At 38.2% G+C, this 24,323-nt stretch overlaps 1 protein-coding gene across 1 annotated transcript; it reads right to left on the bottom strand.

The window, feature by feature from the left end:
• Positions 1 to 23,012: 23,012 nt before the first annotated feature.
• Positions 23,013 to 23,870, bottom strand: LOC136251785 (zinc finger BED domain-containing protein 4-like). The gene has a single exon (XM_066044225.1). It carries the CDS (start codon positions 23,868 to 23,870, stop codon positions 23,013 to 23,015), a length of 858 nt encoding a protein of 285 aa, XP_065900297.1.
• Between the last annotated feature and the right edge of the window lie 453 nt (positions 23,871 to 24,323).

The raw sequence follows: 24,323 nt of genomic DNA, 5'->3' as shown, positions 1-24,323 counted from the left end.
TACTGTGGTCCCTACTCAAATTTAAAATTCCTGTATTGCTTATCGCATCAAAAGAAGGAATGGTCCAGCTATAAATTGTCGTCTGAAAAGTAAAGTATCCATTACGCTACATTGTCAGCTATCTTCAGCCCATTACACAGCATTATGAATCATGATCTGTTCAAAACATGTCCCTGCAATTAAAATAGCCACTATGGAAAATACAGACAATTTCCGCTAGGGAAGCCATCATGCACTACCTCTGAATCAACACCTTGAGCTGTCAGCAAAGATGAATGGGACGCAAAGGAGAACACTGGTAAGTCCATGAAGAATGCATTGTATGTACAACCTTGAACAGTGAAAAAATCAAGCCGGTAGCCTTAGCCGTTATCGAGTTATGCTTGTATAGAGGCATCAGTTAGTCAGTCAGTCAGTCAGTCAGTCAGTCAGTCAGTCAGTCAGTCAGTCAGTCAGTCAGTCAGTCAGTCAGTCAGTCAGTCAGTCAGTCAGTCAGTCAGTCAGTCAGTCAGTCAGTCAGTCAGTAAGTCAGTCAGTCAGTCAGTCAGTCAGTCAGTCAGTCAGTCAGTCGGTCGGTCAGTCAGTTAGTCAGTCAGTCACTAGAAAATTCTATTTAATAATTTTTCAAAAATTCCATAGCAACTTGTTAAAAGTGTTTCGGATTGATCTGAAGGCTAATTTAGTATTACCTAACCAATACTGCCTCCTCCTTGTCAGGGAAAAGTGAGGGTGGTTCCTGGGTGATATCGATGTTTTTTCATGGGCTATGCCCAAACCTTTGTGGTCCCTACTATACAGTACTATCGTACTGTATGATGATCCACGACAACAAAAAACATGGTGTTAATCAATTCAGAGTATCAATATAACTGTTAAAAGTTTGGCTGTAATGCATTTCAGGTAAAGTGTGGCTCTTTTTATAACGGTCCATACAGTCTATGGTAATGATTATACTGAAAAATACAGTCAATTTACTATAAACGTGTTCTTGCTACACACAAACATGTGTTTTCATGTTCATTTATATGTTGCATGCATGTAGAGATAAGAAGTGTACGTTTGTAAGGTTTCATTGGTTCAAAGCTTTTCAAAAATGTTAATTATTGTGGTTTTACCATTGTAATTTTCAATAGTACCCATCCTAAAATGAAAATACATGAAGTAAAGCATCACCACAACAAATTTGGTGCTTTTATCACAAAGTGAATGATCATATGACTTAGCAGCCCCACTGCAGGAGTAACAGGTGAGTTGTTAGCAAAAACAAGCAGCTGCTGTTACACAGTTCAGGTGGAATGTAACTCACCTTAACAACAAAATTAACAACCTTGACAATGTGAAAACAAGCGCCACTAATAATTATTATCTGTTTCTACTCACCTTACAGCCTGTTACAAACATGGTATTTTCTTTGTAGATATGGGCCACAAAACTTCATATGAATGGTAAGCAACAGTGTCTCAATAATTCTACATATCAGTATATCATATATCCATTCTATGGCTTCTTCGCTTGGTGCAAATGGTGGAACAAGGCTCTCATCTGCTTGTAAACGCCATATATTTCGACTTGTACATCGCTTCCACTTATTGATATGTAGAATGATTCTTGTAATAGTATGCTTTCATCACGTGAAGTATTGGAGCTAAAACTTGAGGTTATTGAGAGATAATGCATTTTCTGTTGTCCACTAAGTACCACCAATTTTTTGCCTTGAGAGCAGTTCTACGCTTTATGCTCTCTACGAATGATAGATTCCTGTATGTGTAGTGTATTTGCATGCAAAATTAAGTACTAGCTTTTAATATGTTATAAAATTGAGACCATATTGAGATACAGCAGATTGTTGTCAAGAATACACGTTATTGCTTTAGCACCACCTTAAAAGTATACACCATCTTATTTGCCTGCTTATGGAGAATTAAAAATATTGTTTTGCTTCCGTAGACCAAACAGTATGAGTGTGACATATGTTTGTTTATGATGCAGTGAACGTAAGCAAGATTGTTGTTGGTTTCTTTAATTAAACTTCCTTCATACCCAAATGCATAAGTCACTACAGGGCTAGAACTATACATTGGTTGATTGCTAATCCAAGGTGAACCTTTAAGTCAAATTCCAACATTGTACACAAACACAAATAGAAGTAATAGCTGCCAATATAAACACCTGCAATGCTACAGTATATAATTCCAAAACTATTCACTACAAAACGCTGAAACGTTGGTGATCCATTCCTTGCACATATAGATAATGGTGAGAAAATAAAAAAAAGAATTGGAAGTTGTGCAAACCAAGTCAGATTTTTGCTGAGACAATCACATATCAAGACACACGGTAGTGTGTCGTGCGGCCCAAGAAGCCGGCGTGCCACCCGTGAGTATATTAACAGGAAGAAAGAAAACACAATTTTCACACCTATGTAGCTCTGTGATCCCTTATCCGATTGGAACCAAATTTGCTAGAGAGGTGTCGGCCAGCAAGGGGAGTCTACACACCAAATTTGAAGAAAATCACTCCAGCCATTTCCGAGATACGAACGAACAAATTTCGTTTTAATTTCTTCGTTTTTTTCTTCTTCTTCTACTTCATTTCGCGCACTTCGCAAAATCCGCCATAAAACACGAATGCGTGCTCGGATTGGGCTAAAATTTGGCACACTTAAAGGGCTCATTAAGGAGGATCTCTGTACCAACATTGGTAGGAATCCGATGAAGATTCACGGAGTTATGACCGATTATTTGCGTAAAATAAGGTCGAAGGTCTGTCACGCCTACAGGGTAAACTCCTTTGAGGAATCAGTTGAAAATTGATATGTAGATGGAGCAACCATCGTAGGAGTGCCTTTTTGTGGTTTGAAAGAAATCGGGATAAAGACCATGGAGATATGACACAAAACCCGACCTGTGTAAAAATTATGCAATCAATTTTTATGAATAAAAAAACTATTAGTTTTTGTATATACCAGGCAAACCGCTTAGAGCAACGAGCTGAAAATCAGTATGTAGCTGGAATAATCATCATAGAAAGACCTTGCAGTAGTACAGAAGAATCGGATTACAAACCACTGAGTTATGATTCGAAAGACAACTACGTGTAACAAATGCGAGATCGAGATACTCTAATAGAACAGTCACCCTAATAAAGTATTCAGCTGCATTTATAATTTACTCAATTATATTACATTGCAAGTTATTCTATAGGGAATTCAGCTACAAACAAGTCACGCTGTAGTCAGATCAGCTAGAAGAAGGTACGTAATAGAGAGTTCAGCTACAAAGAAACCATCATGTAGAGAGTTCAGCTCAAACAAATTGCCCTGTAGAGAGATCAGCTAGAAGAAGTTACCTTGTAGAGAGTTCAGTTACAAAGAAACAATCATGCAAAGAGTTCAGCTGCAAACAAATCACCCAGTAGAAAGTTCCGCTATGAACAGACCACACTGTAGAGAGTTCAGTTAGAAACAAGTCATCTTGTAGAGCGATCAGCTAGAAGAAGTCACAGTGTAGAGAGTTCAGCTACAAAGAAACTACCATGTAGAGAGTTCAGCTGCAAACAAATCACCCTGTAGAGAACTCAGCTACAAACAAATATGCCCTGTAGAAAGATCAGCTAGAAGAAGTTACCTTGTAGAGAGTTCAGCTACAAAGAAACCACCATGTAGAGAGTTCAGCTGCAAACAAATCACCTGTAGAGAGTTCAGCTAGAAACAAGTCACCCTGTAGAGAGATCAGCTAGAAACAAGTCACCCTGTAGAGAGTTCAGCTAGAAGAAGTCACATTGTAGAGAGTTCAGCTGCAAATATATCACCCTGTAGAGAACTCAGCTACAAACAAATATGCCCTGTAGAAAGATCAGCTAGAAGAAGTTACCTTGTAGAGAGTTCAGCTATGAACAGATCACCCTGTAGAGAGTTCAGCTACAAAGAAATCACCATGTAGAGGGTCCAGCTGCAAAAAAATCAATCACTCTGTAGAGAGTTCAGCTAGAAGAAGTCACCTTGTAGAGAGTTCAGCTGCAAATAAATCACCTTGTAGAGAATTCAGCTACAAACAAATCACCCTGTAGAAAGATCAGCTAGAAGAAGTTACCTTGTAGAGAGTTCAGCTACAAAGAAACCACCATGTAGAGAGTTCAGCTGCAAACAAATCACCTGTAGAGAGTTCAGCTAGAAACAAGTCACCCTGTAGAGAGATCAGCTAGAAACAAGTCACCCTGTAGAGAGTTCAGCTAGAAGAAGTCACATTGTAGAGAGTTCAGCTACAAAGAAACTACCATGTAGAGAGTTCAGCTGCAAACAAACACCCTGTAGAGAACTCAGCTACAAACAAATCGCCTGTAGAAAGATTAGCTAGAAGAAGTTACCTTGTAGGGAGTTCAGCTACAAACAAATCACCCTGTAGAGAGTTCAGCTACAAAGAAATCATCATGTAGAGAGTTCAGCTGTAAACAAATCATCCTGTAGAGAGTTCAGCTATGAAAAGATCACCCTGTAGAGAGTTCAGCTAGAAGAAGTCACCTTTTAGAGAGTACAGCTACAAAGCAACCACCATGTAGAGAGTTCAGCTGCAAAAAAAATCAATCACTCTGTAGAGAGTTCAGCTAGAAGAAGTCACCTTGTAGAGAGTTCAGCTGCAAATAAATCACCCTGTAGAGAATCCAGCTACAAACAAATCACCCTGTAGAAAGATCAGCTAGAAGAAGTTACCTTGTAGAGAGTTCAGCTACAAAGAAACCACCATGTAGAGAGTTCAGCTGCAAACAAATCACCTGTAGAGAGTTCAGCTAGAAACAAGTCACCTTGTAGAGAGATCAGCTAGAAACAAGTCACCCTGTAGAGAGTTCAGCTACAAGAAGTCACATTGTAGAGAGTTCAGCTACAATGAAACTCCCATGTAGAGTTCAGCTGCAAACAAATCACCCTGTAGAGAACTCAGCTACAAACAAATATGCCCTGTAAAAATATCAGCTAGAAGAAGTTGCCTTGTAGAGAGTTCAGCTACAAAGAAACCACCATGTAGAGAGTTCAGCTGCAAACAAATCACCTGTAGAGAGTTCAGCTAGAAACAAGTCACCCTGTAGAGAGTTCAACTAGAAGAAGTCACATTGTAGAGTTCAGCTACAAAGAAACTACCATGCAGAGAGTTCAGCTGCAAACAAATCACCCTGTAGAAAGTTCAGCTATGAACAGATCACCCTGTAGAGAGATCAGCTAGAAACAAGCCATCCTGTAGAAAGTTCAGCTAGAAGAAATTACCTTGTAGAGAGTTCAGCTACAAAGAAACCACCATGTAGAGAGTTCAGCTGCAAACAAATCACCCAGTAGAAAGTTCAGCTATGAACAGATCACCCTGTTGAGAGTTCAGTTAGAAACAAGTCATCCTGTAGAGAGATCACCTAGAAGTATCACCTTGTAGAGAATTCAGCTACAAACAAGTCATCCTGTAGAGAGATCAGCTAGAAGAAGTTACCTTGTAGAGAGTTCAGCTACAAAGAAACCACCATGTATAGAGTTCAGCTGCAATCAAATCACCCAGTAGAAAGTTCAGCTATGAACAGATCACCCTGTTGAGAGTTCAGTTAGAAACAAGTCATCTTGTAGAGAGATCACCTAGAAGTATCACCTTGTAGAGAGTGCAGCTACAAACAAATCACCTGTAGGGATTCAGCTACAAACAAATCACCCTGTAGAGAGTTCAGCTACAAAGAAATCATCATGTAGAGAGTTCAGCTGCAAACAAATCATCCTGTAGAGAGTTCAGCTATGAAAATATCATCCTGTAGAGAGTTCAGCTATAAGAAGTTACCTTTTTAGAGAGTTCAGCTACAAAGCAACCACCATGTAGAGAGTTCAGCTGCAAACAAATCACCCTGTAGAAAATTCAGCTGCAAACAAATCCCCTGTAGAGAGACCAGCTAGAAACAAGTCACCCTGTAGACAGATCAGCTAGAAGAAGTTACCTTGTAGAGAGTTCAGCTGCAAACAAATCACCCTGTAGAGAATTCAACTACAAACAGATAACCCTGCAGAGAGTTCAGCTAGAGTCAAGTCACCCTGTAGAGAGAATCCTGTAAAGAGTTCATCTACGTACAAGCAGATCACCCTGTAGAGAGTTCAGCTACATTTCAAGCCACCCAGTAGAGAGATCAGCTGTAAATTATCCTGTGGGGATTAATTGACATGTAATAAAATATATGCAAGAGTTCATAATATAATGAACTCTTGATATATGCATTATACATATAATTTGTACATTTATTGATAAAATCATGAGTTAAAGTATTTATAAAATCTGCTTCATCGTTTTCTTTTTCCTGTGGTAAAGAAAAATATATAGGTTAAAAAGCCCCAAAGCTGGCCATAGGCCGGCTTTGGGGTATACAAATACAAAAAGAAGTGAAATCTAATCAAAAACAGCCAAGCTGTAAAAAAGGAGTGCGGCCCTTGAAAAGGCTATAATGAAAAAAGATGTGAAATCCAAGGTGGCGGCCAAGAAATGGCTGTGATGGTAGGTTAATGGTAAAAATTTTAATAACAACAATTCAGGTGAATTTGGTGCCACTTGGTCTTGGCACAAAATTCACCTGAATTGTCGTTATCAAATTTTTTACCATTAACCTACCATCACGGCCATTACTTGGCCGCCACCTTGGATTTCACATCTTTTTTCATTATAGCCTTTTCAAGGGCCGCACTACTTTTTTTACAGCTTGGCTGTTTTTGATTAGATCAAGACACACGGTAGTGTGTCGTGCGGCCCAAGAAGCCGGCGCACCACACTGTGAGTATATTTACAGGAAGAAAGTAAACGCGATTTTCACATCTTTGTAGCTGCATGATTTCTCATCCGATTGAAACCAAAGTTGCTACAGAAGTGCCGGCTAGGTAGGAGAGTCCACATTCCAAATTTGAAGAAAATTGCTCCAGCCATTTCCGAGATACGAGCGCCCAAAATTTAGGTTTTTTTTCTTCGTTTTTTTCTTCTTCTTTTCGCACATTTTGCAAAATCCGAAATAAAACTCGAATGCGTACTCCAATTGGGCTGAAATGTGGCACACTTAAAGGGCTCATTAAGGCGAATCTCAGTACCAAGTTTGGTAGGAATCCGATGAACATTCACGGAGTTATGACCGATTATTTGCGTAAAATAAGGTCAAAGGTCTGTCACGCCCACAGGGTAAACCGCTTGAAGGAATGAGCTGAAAATTGCTATGTAGATGGAGTAACTATCGTAGGAGTGCCTTTTTGTGGTTTGAAAGGAATCCAGTTAAATGCCATCGAGATATAACACAAAATCCAACCTGTGTCACAATTACGCGATTGATTTTTATGAATAAAAAACTAATAGTTTTCACGCCTACCAGGCAAACCGCTTAGAGTAGTGAGCTGAAAATCGGTGTGTGGCTGGAATAATTATCATAGAAAGTCCATGCAGTAGTACAGAAGAATCGGATTACAAACCACTGAGTTATGATTCCAAAGCCAACTCCTGTAGCATATGCGAGATCGAGATACTCTAATAGAACAGTCACCCTAATAAAGCATTCAACTACGTTTATAACTTACTCCATTATAGAATTATATTACATTGCAAGTTATTCTGTAGGACGTTAAGCTACATACAGTTAATCTTATAGACAATTCAGCTACAAGCAAGTCACCCTGTAGAGAATTCAGCTACAAATATGTTGCTGTAGAGATTCAGAACATTATATGTCACACTGAAGAGAATTCAGCTATAAACAAGTCACCTTGTAGAGAGTTCAGCTACAACAAGTCACTCTGTAGAGAATTCAGCTACAAACAAATCACTGCGTAAAGGGTTCAGCTACAAAAATAGCTACCCAGTAGAGAGTTCATCTAGATCAGCTACAAACAAGTCACTTTAAGCAATGTTCAGCTACAAGTAACTGACTCTGTAGAGAGTTCAGCTACAAACAAGTCATTCTGTAGTACAAACAAGTCACCGTGTAGCTGGAGAGTTCAGCAACCAATCAAAAAACCACTCTGTAAAGAGTTCAGCTATACAAACATGTTATAACTCTATAGAGAAAGTTATAACTCTATATTGAGATCAGCTAGAAACAATTAGTCATCCAGTAGAGAGATCAGCTACAAGACATCACCTTATAGAGAGTTTAGTTACAAAGAAACCACCATGTAGAGAGTTCAGCTGCAAACATATCACCCTGTAGAGAGTGCAGCTATGAACAGATCACCCTGTAGAGAGTTCAGCTAGAAAAAGTCATCCTGTAGAGAGATCAGCTAGAAGGATCACCTTGTAGAGAGTTCAACTACAAACAAATCACCCTACAGATAGTTCAGCTACAAACAAGTCACCCTATAGAGAGATCAGCTAGAAGACGTTACCTTGTACATACAAAGAAACCATCATATAAAGAGTTCAGCTGCAAACAAATCACCCTGTAGAAAGTTCAGCTACAGATCACCCTGTAGAGAGATCAGCTAGAAGAAATCACCTTGTAGAGAGTTCAGCTACAAAGAAACCACCATGTAGAGAGTTCAGCTGCAAACAAATCATCTGTAGAGAGTTCAGCCAGAAACAAGTTCACCCTGTAGAGAGATCAGCTAGAAACAAGTCACCCTGTAGAGAGAGCAGCTACAAAGAAACCATCCTGTAGAGAGTTCAATTACAAACAGATAACTCTACAGAGAGTTCAGCTAGAAAAAAGTCACCATGTAGAGAGATCAGCTAGAAACAAGTCATCCAGAGATCAGCTAGAAACAAGTCACCCTGTAGAGAGATTAGCTAGAAACAAGTCAACCTGTAGAGAGATCAGCTACAAAGAAACCATCCTGTAGAGAGTTCAATTGCAAACAGAAAACCCTATAGAGAGATCAGCTAGAAACAAGTCACCTTGTAGAGAGTTCAGTGACAAAGAAACCATCCTGTAGAGAGATCAGCTAGAAACAAATCACCCTGTAGAGAGATCAGCTAGAAACGAGTCACCTTGTAGAGAGTTCAAGAAACCATCCTGTAGAGAGATCAGATAGAAACAAATTACCCTGTAAAGAGTTCAGCTACAAACAAATCACCCTGTAGATAGATGAGCTAGAAACTAGACACAATATAGGGAATTCAATTACAAGCAAATCACCCTGTAGAGAGTTCGGCTACAAACAAGTCAACCCATAGAGAGATCAGCTAGAGGAGGTCACCTTGTAGAGAGATCAGCTAGAAGCAAGTCACCTTGTAGAGAGCTCGGCTACAAACAAATCAACCTGTAGAGAGATCAGCTAAAAACAAATCACCCTGTAGATAGATCAGCTAGAAACTAGACACAATATAGGGAATTCAGTTACAAGCAAATCACCCTGTAGAGAGTTCGGCTACAAACAAGTCAACCCGTAGAGAGATCAGCTAGAGGAGGTCACCTTGTAGAGAGATCAGCTAGAAGCAAGTCACCTTGTAGAGAGTTCAGTGACAAAGAAACCATCCTGTAGAGAGATCAGCTACAAACAAAATACCTTGTAGAGACTTCAGCTGCAAACAAATCAACCTGTAGAGATTTCAGTTACAAACAAATCACCCATTGTAGAGAGATCGGCTACAACCAAATCACCCTGTAGAGAGTTCAGCTACAAATAAATCACCTTGTAGAGAGTTAAGCTATACAAACAAATTACCCTGTAGAGAAATCAGCTACAAACAAATCACCTTGCAAAGAGTTCACTTACAAACAAATCTACCTGTAGAGATATCAGTTACAAACAAATCACCCACTGTAGGGAGATCAGATTACCCTGTAGAGAGTTCAGCTACAAACAAATCACCCTGTGGAAAGTTCAGGTATAAAAAAGTCACCCTGTAGATAGTTTTAATAAAAACAAATCACCCTATAGAGAGTTCAGCAAGATAAAAGTCACCCTGCAGAGAGATCAGGTCACCCTATAGAGAGGTCAGCTAGAAGAAGTCACCTTGTAGAGAGTTCAGCTACAAAGAACAGAGAGTTCAGCTAGAAACAAGTGACCCTATAGACAGATCAGCTAGAAACAAGTCATCCTGTAGAGAATTCAGCTACAAACAAATCATCCTGTAGAGATTTCAGCTACAAACAGATCATCCTGTAGATAGTTCAGCTATAGATACAAGTCACCCTGTAGTAGCAGAAGTCACCTTGTAGAGACCAGCTACAAAGAAACCATCCTGTAGAGTTCAGCTACAAACAAATCACCCTGTAGAGAGTTCATCTATGAACAGATCACCTGTAGATAGTTCAGCTATACAAGTCACCCTTTAGAGAGATCAGCTAGAAGAAGTCACCATCTAGAGAGGTCAGCTAGAAGCAAGTCACCTTGTAGAGAGTTCAGCTACAAAAAAACCATCCTGTAGAGAGTTCAGCTACAAACAAATCACCCTGTAGAGTGTTCAGCTAGATAAAAGTCACTGTAAACAGAGAGATCAGGTCACCCTATAGAGAGATCAGCTAGAAGAAGTCACCTTGTAAAGAGTTCAGCTACAAAGAACACACTCTGTAGAGAGTTCAGCTAGAAACATGTTACTCTATAGAGAGATCAGCTAGAAACAAGTCACCCTGTAGAGATTTCAGTTACAAACAGATCATCCTTTAGATAGTTCAGCTAGATACAAGTCACATTGTAGATAGATCAGCTAGAGGAAGTCATCTTGTAGAGAGATAAGCTAAAACAAGTCACCTTGTAGAGAGTTCAGCTCCAAAGAACCCACTCTGTAGAAAGTTCATTGTACAAGCAAGTTACCCTATATAGAGATTAGCTAGAAAGAAGCCTGTAGAAAGCTCGGCTACAATCAAATTACCTTGCAGAGAGTTCAGTTACAAACAAACCACTTTATAGAGAGATGAACTAGAAACAAGTCACCTTGTAGAGAGGTCAGCTACAAAGAAACCATCCTGTAGTTCAGCTACATTTCAAGTCACCCAATAGAGAGATCAGGTGCAAAGAAATTATCCTGTGGGGAATAATTGACATTTAATAAATATATGTATATAATTTGTATAATAATTACTATATAATAGAATCAAAAATAGTTGAAATATTAAAAATCGTCTTTAAGTTCTTTTCTTCTTCCTGTGGTAAATAAAAAAAAAAAACAGATTGGTTAAAAAAGCCCCAAAGCCAGCTATAGACCGGCTTTGCAATATACAAATACAAAAAGAAGTGATATCTAATCAAAAACAGCCAAGCTGTAAAAAAAGGTGTGGCCCCTAAAAAAGGCCATGGTGAAAACAGATGTGAAATCCAAGGTGGCGGCCAAGAAATGGCTGTGATGGTAGGTTAATGGCAAAAATTTTAATTACGACAATTCAGGTGAATTTGGTGCCAAATCCTAGTGGAGGAGGCAACGCAAATTCACCTGAATCATCGTAATTAAAATTTTTGCCATTAACCTACCATCACAGCCATTTCTTGGCCGCCACCTTGGATTTCACATCTTTTTTCACCATGGCCTTTTTAGGGGCCGCACCTTTTTTTACAGCTTGGCTGTTTTTGATTAGATAGATATAGCAGCTGTAATGATGTGGTTTTATATACGTACCGTAATCAATTGATATGATGTCATGAACTAGTCTGAGTTGCTCCACTACAGGGTGATAGGTTAGATGTCACCGGTTATAACTGGGTGATAACTAGTTTATTATCTAGTAGCAGAGCCACTCTTTTGGCTGAAGTATCAATATCGCAATATTTTAACATGTATGCATATAGTACTTACATACCACCCCTTTTGGTTGTGTAATTACATACATATGTATACTTAATGTACTACAGTATACACGTTTACATATAAAACTTACAACCTGTTCATCCAAAATGTCATGATCACATTTTCAGGTAGCAACAACATAAACAAATAGAAAAGAACCATTCCTTCAGTTTCAACACATGTTGTATTTGTACTACGTATGTATGCATTAGCTAAGTTAAACAAGTTGGTGTTGTGTTACTTCTTAACAAAAAAAACACAAAAAAAAAACAGGTGTTCAGTTAGTTAAAGCTTTATCAATGGTATCACTGATAACATTAAACAACACATACAGTGTAAAAATATTATTAATTCATCAAGACACATGAGTGTGTTGCATGGTTAAAATAAGTCAGTGCACCATACATACCATGGGATACTGACAGGAAGAAAAAAAATAAATTTTCTGCTTTTGTCACGCAAGTTACAATATTGCAATAAACACAACCTCTTTACACAACTACTTTGAAATTCTGCAGATGGAGCCAGTGTATGATGGCGACTTCACACATAATTTGAGCACAATTGGATTATTGCATGCAACTATAATAATATTAAAGCACAAAAATTTAAAGATGGAGTGTATGAGCCAGGCCACGATTTCATTTACAGTCTGTTCTGTGTTTTGGTCACTACCTATACAGCCCACCTGGTCAGTAATAAGTTTCTGACCACAATTTTTAATTTCACATTAATGTGCTCAGCCACTCTTCAAATTGGCAGTGTCTAATCACTGCACTGGACTATTGGACTGAAGATTCTTTTGGTTTTACACAATGTTAAGCATATGGTTACAGTAAACACTTGTGACAATATTTCAACACTGAGTGGTAAATTGGAAACCTTATACCCTAGAGTAAGGAAGTGCAATAGTATGAAATATGATAACCACTATGTACAGACTATACTACAGATTACTCTAATACAAATAATGAACACTGGGTATAACTAAACTACAAAATCTTTAGTGTAAAAGTCTTTATATATGGTATGTGTCAAAACAAAGTGCAGCGTAACGTAGTTGTAAACGTAGTTGCAGTTTAACCGTAGCAGCAGTAAAATGTATCATAGTATGACATTGTACTACAATATTTAGTACGAAGTAGTACGATGGAAACTACGATCATGCTATGCCACATTTTTGATGGGTAGGAAGCAACTAGCTGATTGTTAATGTTTATTGCACATATATGTTCAGTGCTAGCTAGCTATGTAGTTACTTTATTCTTGCTACACTATATTGTTTCTCCCTACACAGGTGTTCAGCAATCTTCACATGGCACTCCGGCTATGACAGGACAACAGAATCTATCAGATGCTCTTGTATGAGCTGCTAGCCACACTTTCAGAGTATGTATAAACTATGTATAAACTAAATGTTCAGTGTTAGCTAACTATGTAGTTACTTTATTCTTGCTACGCTATATTGTTTCTCCCTACACAGGTGTTCAGCGACCTTCACATAGCACTCCGGCTATGACAGGATAACAGAATCTATCAGATGCTCTTGTATGAACTGCTAGCCACTAGTGTTGTTCCAGTATCAGCTAGTTATTACAGTTCTAGTTCCAGTTTTGTAACCATAATCTTTAAAATTACAGTTCCAGTTCTAGTTGTGGAACCATAACCTTTAGAAATAAAGTTCTAATTCCAGTTCAGGAACAATGACATGTAGAATTATTCTTCAGTTTAACTAAAGTATTACCAAAAGCACATAATAAACTAGCTATTTAATTAAAAAATCTAAATTGTTAAAAGGAAGTAAGGATTGGTATTATATAAATGCTACAAGACGTAAGGAAACAAGCTCAAAAATGTTACAGCTGAAATGAGAAATGATCCAGCCGTAAAAAGTAAGGAAACAAGATTAGACGACTACTTGCTAAAATGAGACTCACTTTAATGCCTACTTTTGGCTAGCTAGCATCTTGAAATGAGACCATCAAATTAGCCAAAAGTAGGGATTAAAGTGAGTCTCATTTTAGCAAGTAGTTGTCTAATCTTGTTTCCTTACTTTCTACTGCTGGATCATTTCTCATTTCAGCTGTAACATTTTTGAGCTTGTTTCCTTACTTTTTGTAGCATGTATATTATACCAATCCCTACTTCCTTTTAAAATTTTACATTTTTTAAATAGCTAGTTTGTTAACTTTTTTTGTCTAACTAGCTAGCTAGTGACATTATATATTTTTTTGTTTTCCACATAGTATAAATATCAGTTGAAGCAGCTATCTTTTACCCTCGTATGCAATAAGCACCTCTAAAAATAATTATTGGCTTGTCTTTTAAAGCTATTACAGCAACTGTTAAAGGCTTCAGCTGCATTTCTAATGACCTAAATATTGATGATTTTACAGTAAAGCATCGCTGGATAGTCCACCATTAACAGTGGAACACTCGCTTTTAGAAGTCTGGATCCTGAGGTGGATCCGCCCCTCAAGGACATTATTAGCTAGCTACCTCATAAAAAAACTAAACTGGTAATTAAGACTATATAGAATGACTACCCAGCGTTAATGAATGCTAGAGACAACTCCTCAGGTACTACTTATGCACACGTACTCACACTTCGTTAAAATCATGTGTTGGAGAGCCCCGCAATTATTAATTATCCTTTGAGAAGAACAAAGAAGCGAATGAATGATGAAGCAAACAGCATGGTGCAGTAGACAGAATGTAATCGGAACAACAGATTCGTGAATCCACCATCATTACCTTAGCTATCTGAAATTTCTGGAGCTGTACACCTAGTGCAATTGAGTCTTACAGCAGGCAGGCAGACGAAATCCAGGTGAATTTCAAAATTTTTAAAACTCATTATACATCGAAACATTCTACTTTTCGCTTCGTTTAACCAAGGTATAACATCATTACAGCAGTAATAATGTATTCCAAGTGGTTTTTTCAGGTAAAACTTATTGCAAGACCATTTTTTAAGGTGCAAAATTCCACGAACCATATGATTCCTTACCAACTCCTATTATACAGTACTAACATACTGTATGATTATGGACACTCACTATTAAGTTATCATGAACCACGATAGTGGGTTCATAATAGGGATCGCAGTGGAATTTTTGAAAATCCTAATAGAGCAGTCACCTAAAACCAGCCTTAGAAAGCAGACTCGAGCATAAAACAACCCCCAGAAGGCTTATTATCAAACACTGAACTCAGACAAATGGTGATATAGCAGTAAAAATGGTCTAGACGGAATTTGGAAACATTCAAAAATTGCGAATTTTATGCGAATTGTCCATCATGAACCACAATAGTGGGTTCATAATAGGGATCGCCCATGTTTTTTGCAAAAAGTCTAATAGAACACACGCCTAAAAACCACCTTAGAAAGCATCCTTCAACTCAAAACAACTCTCTGGTTGTTATTTGTAATGAGTATTGGTCCACTAGTAAGTATCAAGTGAAAAGGATGAAAAGTATGTGTATTTGGAACAAAACTGAAATTTGCCGTTTTGTTCATATTATTATTATTATTCATAATATTATTTTGTTTCACTCACGTACAGCAAACGTTATCCACTTTTTTGCTAAAAAAACTATATAGCCATGCTTACTGAGTCCTTCTGCGTGTCCATGACCTATTAATAAGCCCGTATTCCACAGATCGCCAACCACCCTACACCTCAAAAATTTTCCAAGTTCTCTTCGCCATTACACTATTGGCAGCAGCTCCGTATACTAAAGAAGCTGTGTAACAATAAAATTACAGGATTCCGTTGTGTGAGCTCCTTTGGGTTTTGTTGCAGCATTAATCAAGTACTCAACAGCATTTCTTAGACTAGTGTTTCTGCGTGGTGAGTATAGTCTACTTCTTCCTGTAAGCGCACGATCGCGATTTGCTATGAGCGACCATACAAGTGCTCTCTCAGAGACATAACGAAGCATAGCGCTGATACCAGAGACTATTCATTGTTATGAATATAGTTTCTATAAACCATATTTCCTTTCCACGTAAAGCCTAAAGTTGAGTGGAGTCAGTATTAGTGTTAATTACAATTAAAGCTATTTGTGAGTGCCTTAATTGTCTGACCACATTGTGTAAACCTCAGTTGCCTCTCTGCCCACTGTTTAAGTGTTTTATATTATTATCTTTGTGGTTGTATAGCTTGTAAATATCTCATGTAATAATTGATCACACAAAAAAACAAAAAAAAACATTGTGTAAACAACATGGCTTCATGTTGTTGATAACCTATGGTTTACAATAGACATTGCAGCTACACAGTCCCTGACTTTGTTGCTGTGAATGATGTGTGTGCATGTAGAATAGCTACTCTACAGGCTAACTGTATGAGTATGAAGTGGTGTGTGCCACAATTTATTTGTGGATGCCACATTTTGTTTGTGGGAAGCCATATGCATTCATATACATGTCCACAACATAGATTTCTTCACTGTGGTATACCCAATGGATACGATACTCACATGAACAGCAAACTCTAGTTGAAAAACTATATTGTACGTAGCATTATATTATCATTTATACTACTGTGCACCAGTGAGCCAATGTTGTAGTCCATGCACCCCTTGAAAATCTGCATGTGATTCTTGTTGTGTACGGTCTTGGCTGAAATAATAAATGTACAACCACTAACTATTTTAACTTATAATTATATGCTTGTCAGAGTTCCATGTCTAGCTAGCTCAGTATCATACCATTTGGTGTGCATGAACACTATACATTAGGATGCTAATGTGACAACAATGACTATGAGACTAGAGTCCTGACACATGTAGTAAGACAAGTTAGACAACAGCTGCTCAATATTGTGTGCAATCTTGCTGTACAGCACTGTAACCAATGCTGTACAAGCTCTTTGTCCTTAAATAATAACCATTGTCCATAGCCAAGAGCATTCAGGTAAATACTCTAATAATGCAGTCAAGTGTGTCTGATAACAACCAAGCTTACACTGAACTTTACAGCCACTAATTGTAAACTGCTCTACGTATCTACAACAATTATCATTATCAATAAAATAAATCCATTACTGGATTAATAAAAAGTACACAAACTAGATGAATAAAAAATTGGAAATTTTAAAATGGGAATAGGGATTGCTGAAAAAAGCCACCAAACAAGAAGGGATTGCTGGGGTGGTAATGTAAACCACAAATCCCTATTTTGACTCATTTTAAAATGACTCAGGGGAGCATGTAACTAAATATTTATGACAGAGATCTAGAGACAAAATAGGGATTTGTGGTTTACATTACCACCCCAGCGATCCCTTCTTGTTTGGTGGCTTTTTTTCAGCGATCCCTATTCCCATTTTAAAATTTCCAATTTTTTATTCATCTTATTATTATTATTCATAATATTATTATTATTTTGTTTCACTCGTGTACAGACCAAGGCTTCCATTTTTTCGCGATAAAAAAACTATACACAGTCTTACTCACTGAGTCCTTCTGCGTGTCCATGACCCATTAATTAACCCGTACTCCACAGATCGCTAACCGGCCTCCACCTCGATAAATTTCTAAGTTCTTCTTCGCCATTGCCTGCTGTTCCGTATACAGAAGAACAAAATTACGGGATCTTGTGTGCTCAGGGATGCGTATTGTTCGACTATAGTATTATAATGTTAATAGAAGGCAGATTGAAGTTGTGCAGCACTCTTTTACCTTACAAGATCGCCATAATAGGGTCTCTAGTAAGCCTCCCGTGTTCGCTACGAGAAGCCGTTCAAGCGCGCATGCAGTTTATTCTCTTCCTAGCCATCGCAGTGAGTGCTTTGTTTGTCCATTATAGGAGGAAGAATGGTAGTGCTGATATTATGGCTGCCAGGGGCGGATCCAGACTTTTAAAAAGGGGGGTTCCACTTTGGAATTGCAACTTTAGCCTAGCTGTAGATTACAGACCAAAGAAAAAAAAGTTGTCACCTACTGACAATAGCTGCCCCTCACCAACTATATTTCCTTATTTATAACTAGATACATAGCTTGCTACATCACTCCTCAAAAGACTACTGTGACTGCTCTATTAGAGTATCTCGATTTGACTGCTCTATTAGAGTATCTCGAGTAAGAAAGGCTCTTTCAAAAGGGGGGTTCCATGGAACCCTTTGAACCCCCCTGGATCCGCCCCTGGCTGCTTTTCACACATAGAAAAGGTTGGGTGGAGTGTTTATTACAACCCTACTATTTAAAAATATTTTGTGGTCTAACCACATATCATCAACAACCCTCCCATATGGTATCCATGTCATAAACAACTTAAGGGTGTGAAGCACAGTCTTATATATGGGAGGATTGTGTGCTACTGTGCTTATGTCACTGTAACTAGCTACTGCAGGGGCGTAGGGAGGGGGATTCCGGGGGGTTCAGGAACCCCCCTGTAAAAAATTCAGACTCAGGCTTCTGGCAGGACTCCACACCATTTAGTACATGCAGTGCATCAAAATGAGTGAGTAATAGTGTATGGCACAGCACAACAATTGATAAAGCTTGCACTGGAAGGATTTACTGGGCCCTCTTGGAAACTTTTTGAAAAGATCGATATACTCTAATAGAGCAGTCAGGTAAATACTCTAATAGAACAGTCACCTATACTCTAACTGTAATATCCATGTTAAAGGACTTCATTTGCAGAGTTTCTAAGACATTCTATTGAATGCAAAACTGAGCATGATCTTATACTTTGGTTAAAAGATATAGAACTCCATCACTTGGGCATGCAGAATGCCGGAATCCATGCTATGCATGTTTGTAGTTATAATGTTTTGATTGTAAGTCATTCTATTTGTATCAGTCGATTCATGGTTCCAATCCTATACTTTAGTGGGGCAATTATCTATATGTGTCTCTAAGCTTATAGTTATGTGTTATGCTGTCTGTTTCCATGCACTTGGTATTATAGCTTTACCTAGTACTACTTGAGCTTCACCCCAGGGGCACTTATATGCATTATAATTATTGTACTCCAGCTTTTTTGATAAAATATAGTAATTTGCTGAGTTTTGATTTATTAAAATACGGAAAGTCTCTCAGCGGCTGGGGGCTGTTCCCCCAGACCCCTGCTTCTGGTAACTCAATACTGTTGTTGGAACCCCTCTTCAAAAAATCCTGGCTACGCCCCTGTACTGTGTACTTACTCTAGATCAGCTAGTGACATTGACAGTTGCAAGCATTTATGAACACATGCTAACCAGACTTAAATTTGCTGACTATACCTATGGTGTTCCACTTTATGACACACTGCTGCTAGCAGGCTACACCTAGGCTTTCTAGGGCTAGAGCCCAGTCTAAGTCCTGGCAATTGGAACTCAATATGCCAGTTTAAAGTAGTCCTGCATGGGTATGACTGCCAAATCCCTGGTAATCATGTAAGACTGGCTACGCCACTGGCCACTAGTATAGTGACATTGTGATTTGTATATGCAGACACCGGCAAAGGAAGACTTCGGCCAAGCCTAGCCATCTCCTCCTATTTAGCTTGAGTAACACCAACTCACACGGTTGCTGCTGCATGCAGCCTTGCATGTTCATACGTGCAACTCGTACATTTATACAAAGGTGTTGTAAGCGTCATCACTACAATAATAGCACTACAGCTACAATGTATAGCTATCTCTTCACTACCTATTCTGCTAGACAACTCTATACCTATAATGCACATGCTTGATGTATGCATCGTTCTTCTCTTTTTTTTAAAAAAATGGACTCTACAGGAATTATAACACTAACAGTTATCATTCTTATAACTTGTATCATAGAGTCTCATTCTTTTCCTTCTGTTAGAATAAACAACTAAGACATCTTGTTCTTCTTCAAGTCTCCTGTGCCGTCATCAACACTGTCTCCTGTATGATAGGTGCACAATCAGTAATTTTTCTGACAGGTAGCTAGCTTGTATAGCAGTGTGTTTTCAGCAATGGCACAAAGTGTGACGATGGTGGCTGAAACACTGAGTAGACTAAGAATTAATATATCCCACCTCATTATTTTGTGCGTGTACAAATCAGAATGAAAATACAGTCTTTATCATAGATTACAAAATAATATTGCATTAAGATATCTAGTTAACGAGTTAACCTTTTAAACTGAGGAATCTCTGTTAGCTTAGGCTACACTATAATGTGCCAATTAACTTATAATCCATAAATGGATTTGGAAAAAAATACACAAACTAGACATATTAAAAATTTAAAATAAGAAATAGGGATCACTAAAAAAAGCCACGAAACAAGAAGGGATTGCTGGGGTGGTAATGTAAACCAAATATCCCTATTTTGACTCACTTCAAAATGACAGAGCATGTAAATAATGATTTATGACAGAGAGTCAAATTAGGGATTTGTGGTTTATATTACCACCCCAGCGATCCCTTCTTGTATCTTGGCTTTTTTTAGCGATCCCTATTTCTTATTTTAAATTTTTAATATGTCTAGTATATGCTAGTCTTGCCGGGTTTAATTGTTTCATGTACGCAGCTAATACTGTAATTATCAGCATTATTACACAAACAACTACAACACTAACACTAGTATAGAGTAGTACTAAAAGACCTGTAGCTAATTAATCAAACACTGAACCAGACATAACAATGTGACTGAGCCAGCATTGCATTTGGCATTCTCTTCTAATATTATAGCTAATCAGTTGTTTCAAGCAGTGTTTTAGCACACTGATGCATACATGGTTGTAATACATACAGCTTTTATGAAGTTATATACTACATTGTGTGTTTTCGTCAGCAGGTAAATTCTGGTTTGTAAGAGCATAAAATCTTATTGGCAAAAGCTGTATGGTTATGACCAATTCCAGTTCCAGTATTAGTTCCAGTACTTGATAAAATTTCTTTATAGGTCTAGTTCTAGTTCCAGCTTTGAGGAAAGTAAAATTATAGTTCTAGTTTCAGTTTTAAGGAAAGCAAAATTATTGTTCCAGTTCCAGTTCTAGAACTGGAATAAAAAAGGGCTGGAACTGGAATTATTTTAGTTCCAGTACTGAGTACTGGAACAACACTACTAGCCAGCCACACTTTCAGAGTATGTATAAACTAATGTGTGTGTTATGTGTTTGTTCTAATAGCTACACAGGTGTCTTTGAACTGAAATCCCCTCAGAAATCCCTGATGTATACTGACCTCGTCCTCCAGCAACCACACAACACACATTTTATAAACTTTTGTTTGTACTTATCTATCTTTATAACTGAATATTTTGTTGTAGTCAGCTAGCTGCGTACATACATAAGTATATACACTTACTTGGTGAGGTTATAGAGCTCAGCACATATGTGGCTTGTTGATGTAAAACATACAAACGCTTAATCAATATTTAGCCATATGAACACTACAATTAATTCTAGGACACTGACGTAGTTTTCTACTCAGTCTGCAGCCAAATACAGATGTTGCCTTTTTTAGGGTATACGCTATATATATATTTTTTAATAGATTTTTTTATGACTACTGAATCCACATGTACCACATCAAAAGAAAGAATGGTGCCAGGCATTCCATAAAGTAATTTTGTGTCTGAACACGCGTACCAATAATCAATTACACACTGAAAAGTGAGGTGTCCATTATGCTTCATTTGTAGCTATGTTCTGCTCGTTACACAGCATTACAAACGAGGAACAGTACAAGAAACTTCTCTGCAATGAATCCAGTCACCACGGAAAATGTGGGCAAAAAGCATGATAAAGCCAGAGGGAAGCCGCATCTCACTATCGCAAATTGACACTTTGCGTTGTCAGCAAAAAGAACTGGAACACAAAGGAGGACAAAGGTAAGTCCATGATGCATGCATTGTACGTACTACGGTTGGAAAAAAGGCACATCTCAGGACAAAGCGATGTCGAACAGTGAAAAAGTCAAGCCCATAGCCTTATCCATTGTCTAGTTATGCTTGGCTGAAGGCATCAGTTTGTTAGTTAGCTGGTTAGTCAGAACAAGTACACAGAAACATTTGAAATTTTCGACTAGAGTAGGGACCATAACACATCAATAAAAAGTACTGAAACAACCTGGAGTAGTGCACGATATTAAATCACAGTAAAACGATAAGAAGTGTTATATCTCTACTGTACATTTCCATTATGGTATCTTGAGGACAGTAGGGATATAACTAGTGGATAAACGAATGTACTGCATTCGTTCAATGGTTCGAAGGGTGCATCATTCAAATGACATAAGAGAAGTTCGAATTTTGCACATGCGCAACCTGGTCATGTTAGCAAGCAAAAGACTTTAAGAATCCAACTGCTCATCACGCCATGAATAAGTTCATCATGGGAAGTTATGCTTGAGACACTAGAAAGTAATGGAAGGTGGTTGTACTAGTTGTCTGACAAGTTAATTAGCTCGCACCATGAGTGGCCACGACTAGAGGTGCACCGATACAGCTTTTTACCGATAAACAGATAACCGATATATTAATAATAAAAGATGCCGATAAATGTAACCGATCTGATATTTTCTTCTAACCTTGTGTGTGTCAGTTCATGTTTTTATAATTACAGCCATGTTTAAGTATAACATACTGTATGTTGCATATCCTGGCTGTTATGGTTATATTACTAATTATACATGTTATTTTTCTTCCTTTAGCTTGGTGGATAGCAGTTATCATTATCTATTTTATTGCATACAGCCATGCAAAATTTCACTGTATTCTAATAAATTCTTCACTGAGTAGATATAAATTCTGTAAGTAAAGTAAAAAGTTGGGTACAAGTTTCTGCATAGTAAATCATAACCATACAGTAACTAAGAGTAAATAGTTAAAGAGTTACTTTTTACCAAACAAAGAATAGTTGCTTTTGATGAATAACAAGCTTTCTGCATGTTCCGGTGATATCCGGCTTCTCCTTTCATCATAGATGTCTCCAGCTGAAGAAAACAACCTCTCCGATGGTACAGATGTTGCTGTGGCAGTTAGGTAACGATTAGCTATCTGTGCTATAGCTGGATATCTACTGTGGTGTTCAGCCTACCAAGTAAATGGTTTACCCATCTTATAGTCAAGTACAGGCTCCCTTAGATAGTAGTCCAGTTCATTGGTAGATGATGAATCATCAGCACAGGAGTCATCCAAGATATCAGAAAACAGTTATAACAAAGAACCCCGTTTAAGCTTTTTAGGTGAAGGTGAGTCAGTTCTGCTTTCACTTGCTGAGGCATTTGCTTCTGAGTCACTAGCTCCTGATATCTTCCTTAATTCTTCCTGTACTGCTTCTTTTGCGATGCTCTTTGATATATTACTAGATAAAACCTGTCTTTGAATCTAGGGTCTACAATAGTAGCCCCAAAAGCAAATAATTGTCTTCAATTCCTGAAAATCTGCCCTTCACGCGCTTTACTATTTCGTTCTTCATAGTCTGGACTCCTCTATCATCATCTTCCTTTTCCTTTGATCTTAACAGCACTCTAATCATAGGAATGACCATTGACAGGGTAGCTGTTTGTTTTGAAATAGCCTGAGTAATTTCTTCCACAGGAGCTAGTATCAGTACCATTTTACGAGCTATTTCTAATTGGTTTGCTGTCAATTGAGGGATATCATTCTCAGCTGCATATGCAGCTAGAGCCATCTTCTGTTCAAGAACAGACTGCAACATGTACAGAGTAGAGTTCCATCGGGTGGCTACATCCTGTTTTAGTGCATGCTGAGGTAGGTCTAACTTATCTTGAATTCTTGCCAACTTGTGGCTTGCAACTGATGAATGTTTAAAATGGTCAACAATAGATCTACACACGGCCAGCAAATCAATAACAACATGCTGTGTTAACAGTACATCATGCACGACCAGTTGTAATGAGTGTGCAAAACATCCATAACTAGGCAGGCCAGCTTCATTCATTGCTTTAACAGTGTTGCTGCCATTATCCCTCACCACACAATGTACCTGGTTGGTGCTGATCCCCCAGTCTTCCATGATCTTTGCTATTTTCATTGCCATATACTCTCCAGTGTGCCGTTCTTCAAGAGACTTGGCTTGTAAAATTGCAGAAATTAACTGAAAATCATCACTCACCCAATGAGCTGTCAAGCTAAGCAATGAATCACTGCTCACATTTGAGCTCCATACATCAGTGGTAAAGCTGAGATATTTTACTACTTCGAGTTTACCTCTGATGACATGAACCATCCCCTCAACTATGCTTGGAATCACGGTCTCAGAAAAATATCTTCAACTAGGTATGTTGTACCTTGGTTCCAGCGCGTGTATCAAGGCTCCAAAGCCGATATCATCAACAACAGGGTATGGCTGACAGTCTAGCACAATCATCTCAGCAATTTAATGTGAACTGCTTTCACTCAATGGTTGTTGATGCCCCAAACCTTGTGCATATCTTCAGCTTGGGGCAAAGTAACTTGCTTTAGCCTTGATTCACTGGTGGTCTGTTTATCATCTTGACTGCTTGTTGCTTCTTTCTCCTTCACCACCGCCTTTATTACTTCATACTTCTTGTATTCCTTTGAATGATTTTGTAAATGATTGACGAGGTTACTAGTTGTATAAAACTTCGTATTATCTCCTCCTCGTGGCACTTCTTTCAAACATTTCAAACAGATGGCAAATTTCGAGTCTTCCGCGACC

The sequence above is a fragment of the Dysidea avara genome, chromosome 1 (genome assembly GCF_963678975.1).
Source record: "Dysidea avara chromosome 1, odDysAvar1.4, whole genome shotgun sequence".
In the NCBI taxonomy this organism is placed as follows: domain Eukaryota; kingdom Metazoa; phylum Porifera; class Demospongiae; order Dictyoceratida; family Dysideidae; genus Dysidea; species Dysidea avara.
The sequence above is the reverse complement of the archived record's forward strand: the minus strand, read 5'-3'. Positions and strand labels throughout refer to the sequence as shown.

Coding starts and splice junctions, on each gene's coding strand:
- LOC136251785 (XM_066044225.1), bottom strand. CDS start 23,870: ATGGTTCATGTCATCAGAGGTAAACTCGAAGTAGTAAAATATCTCAGC.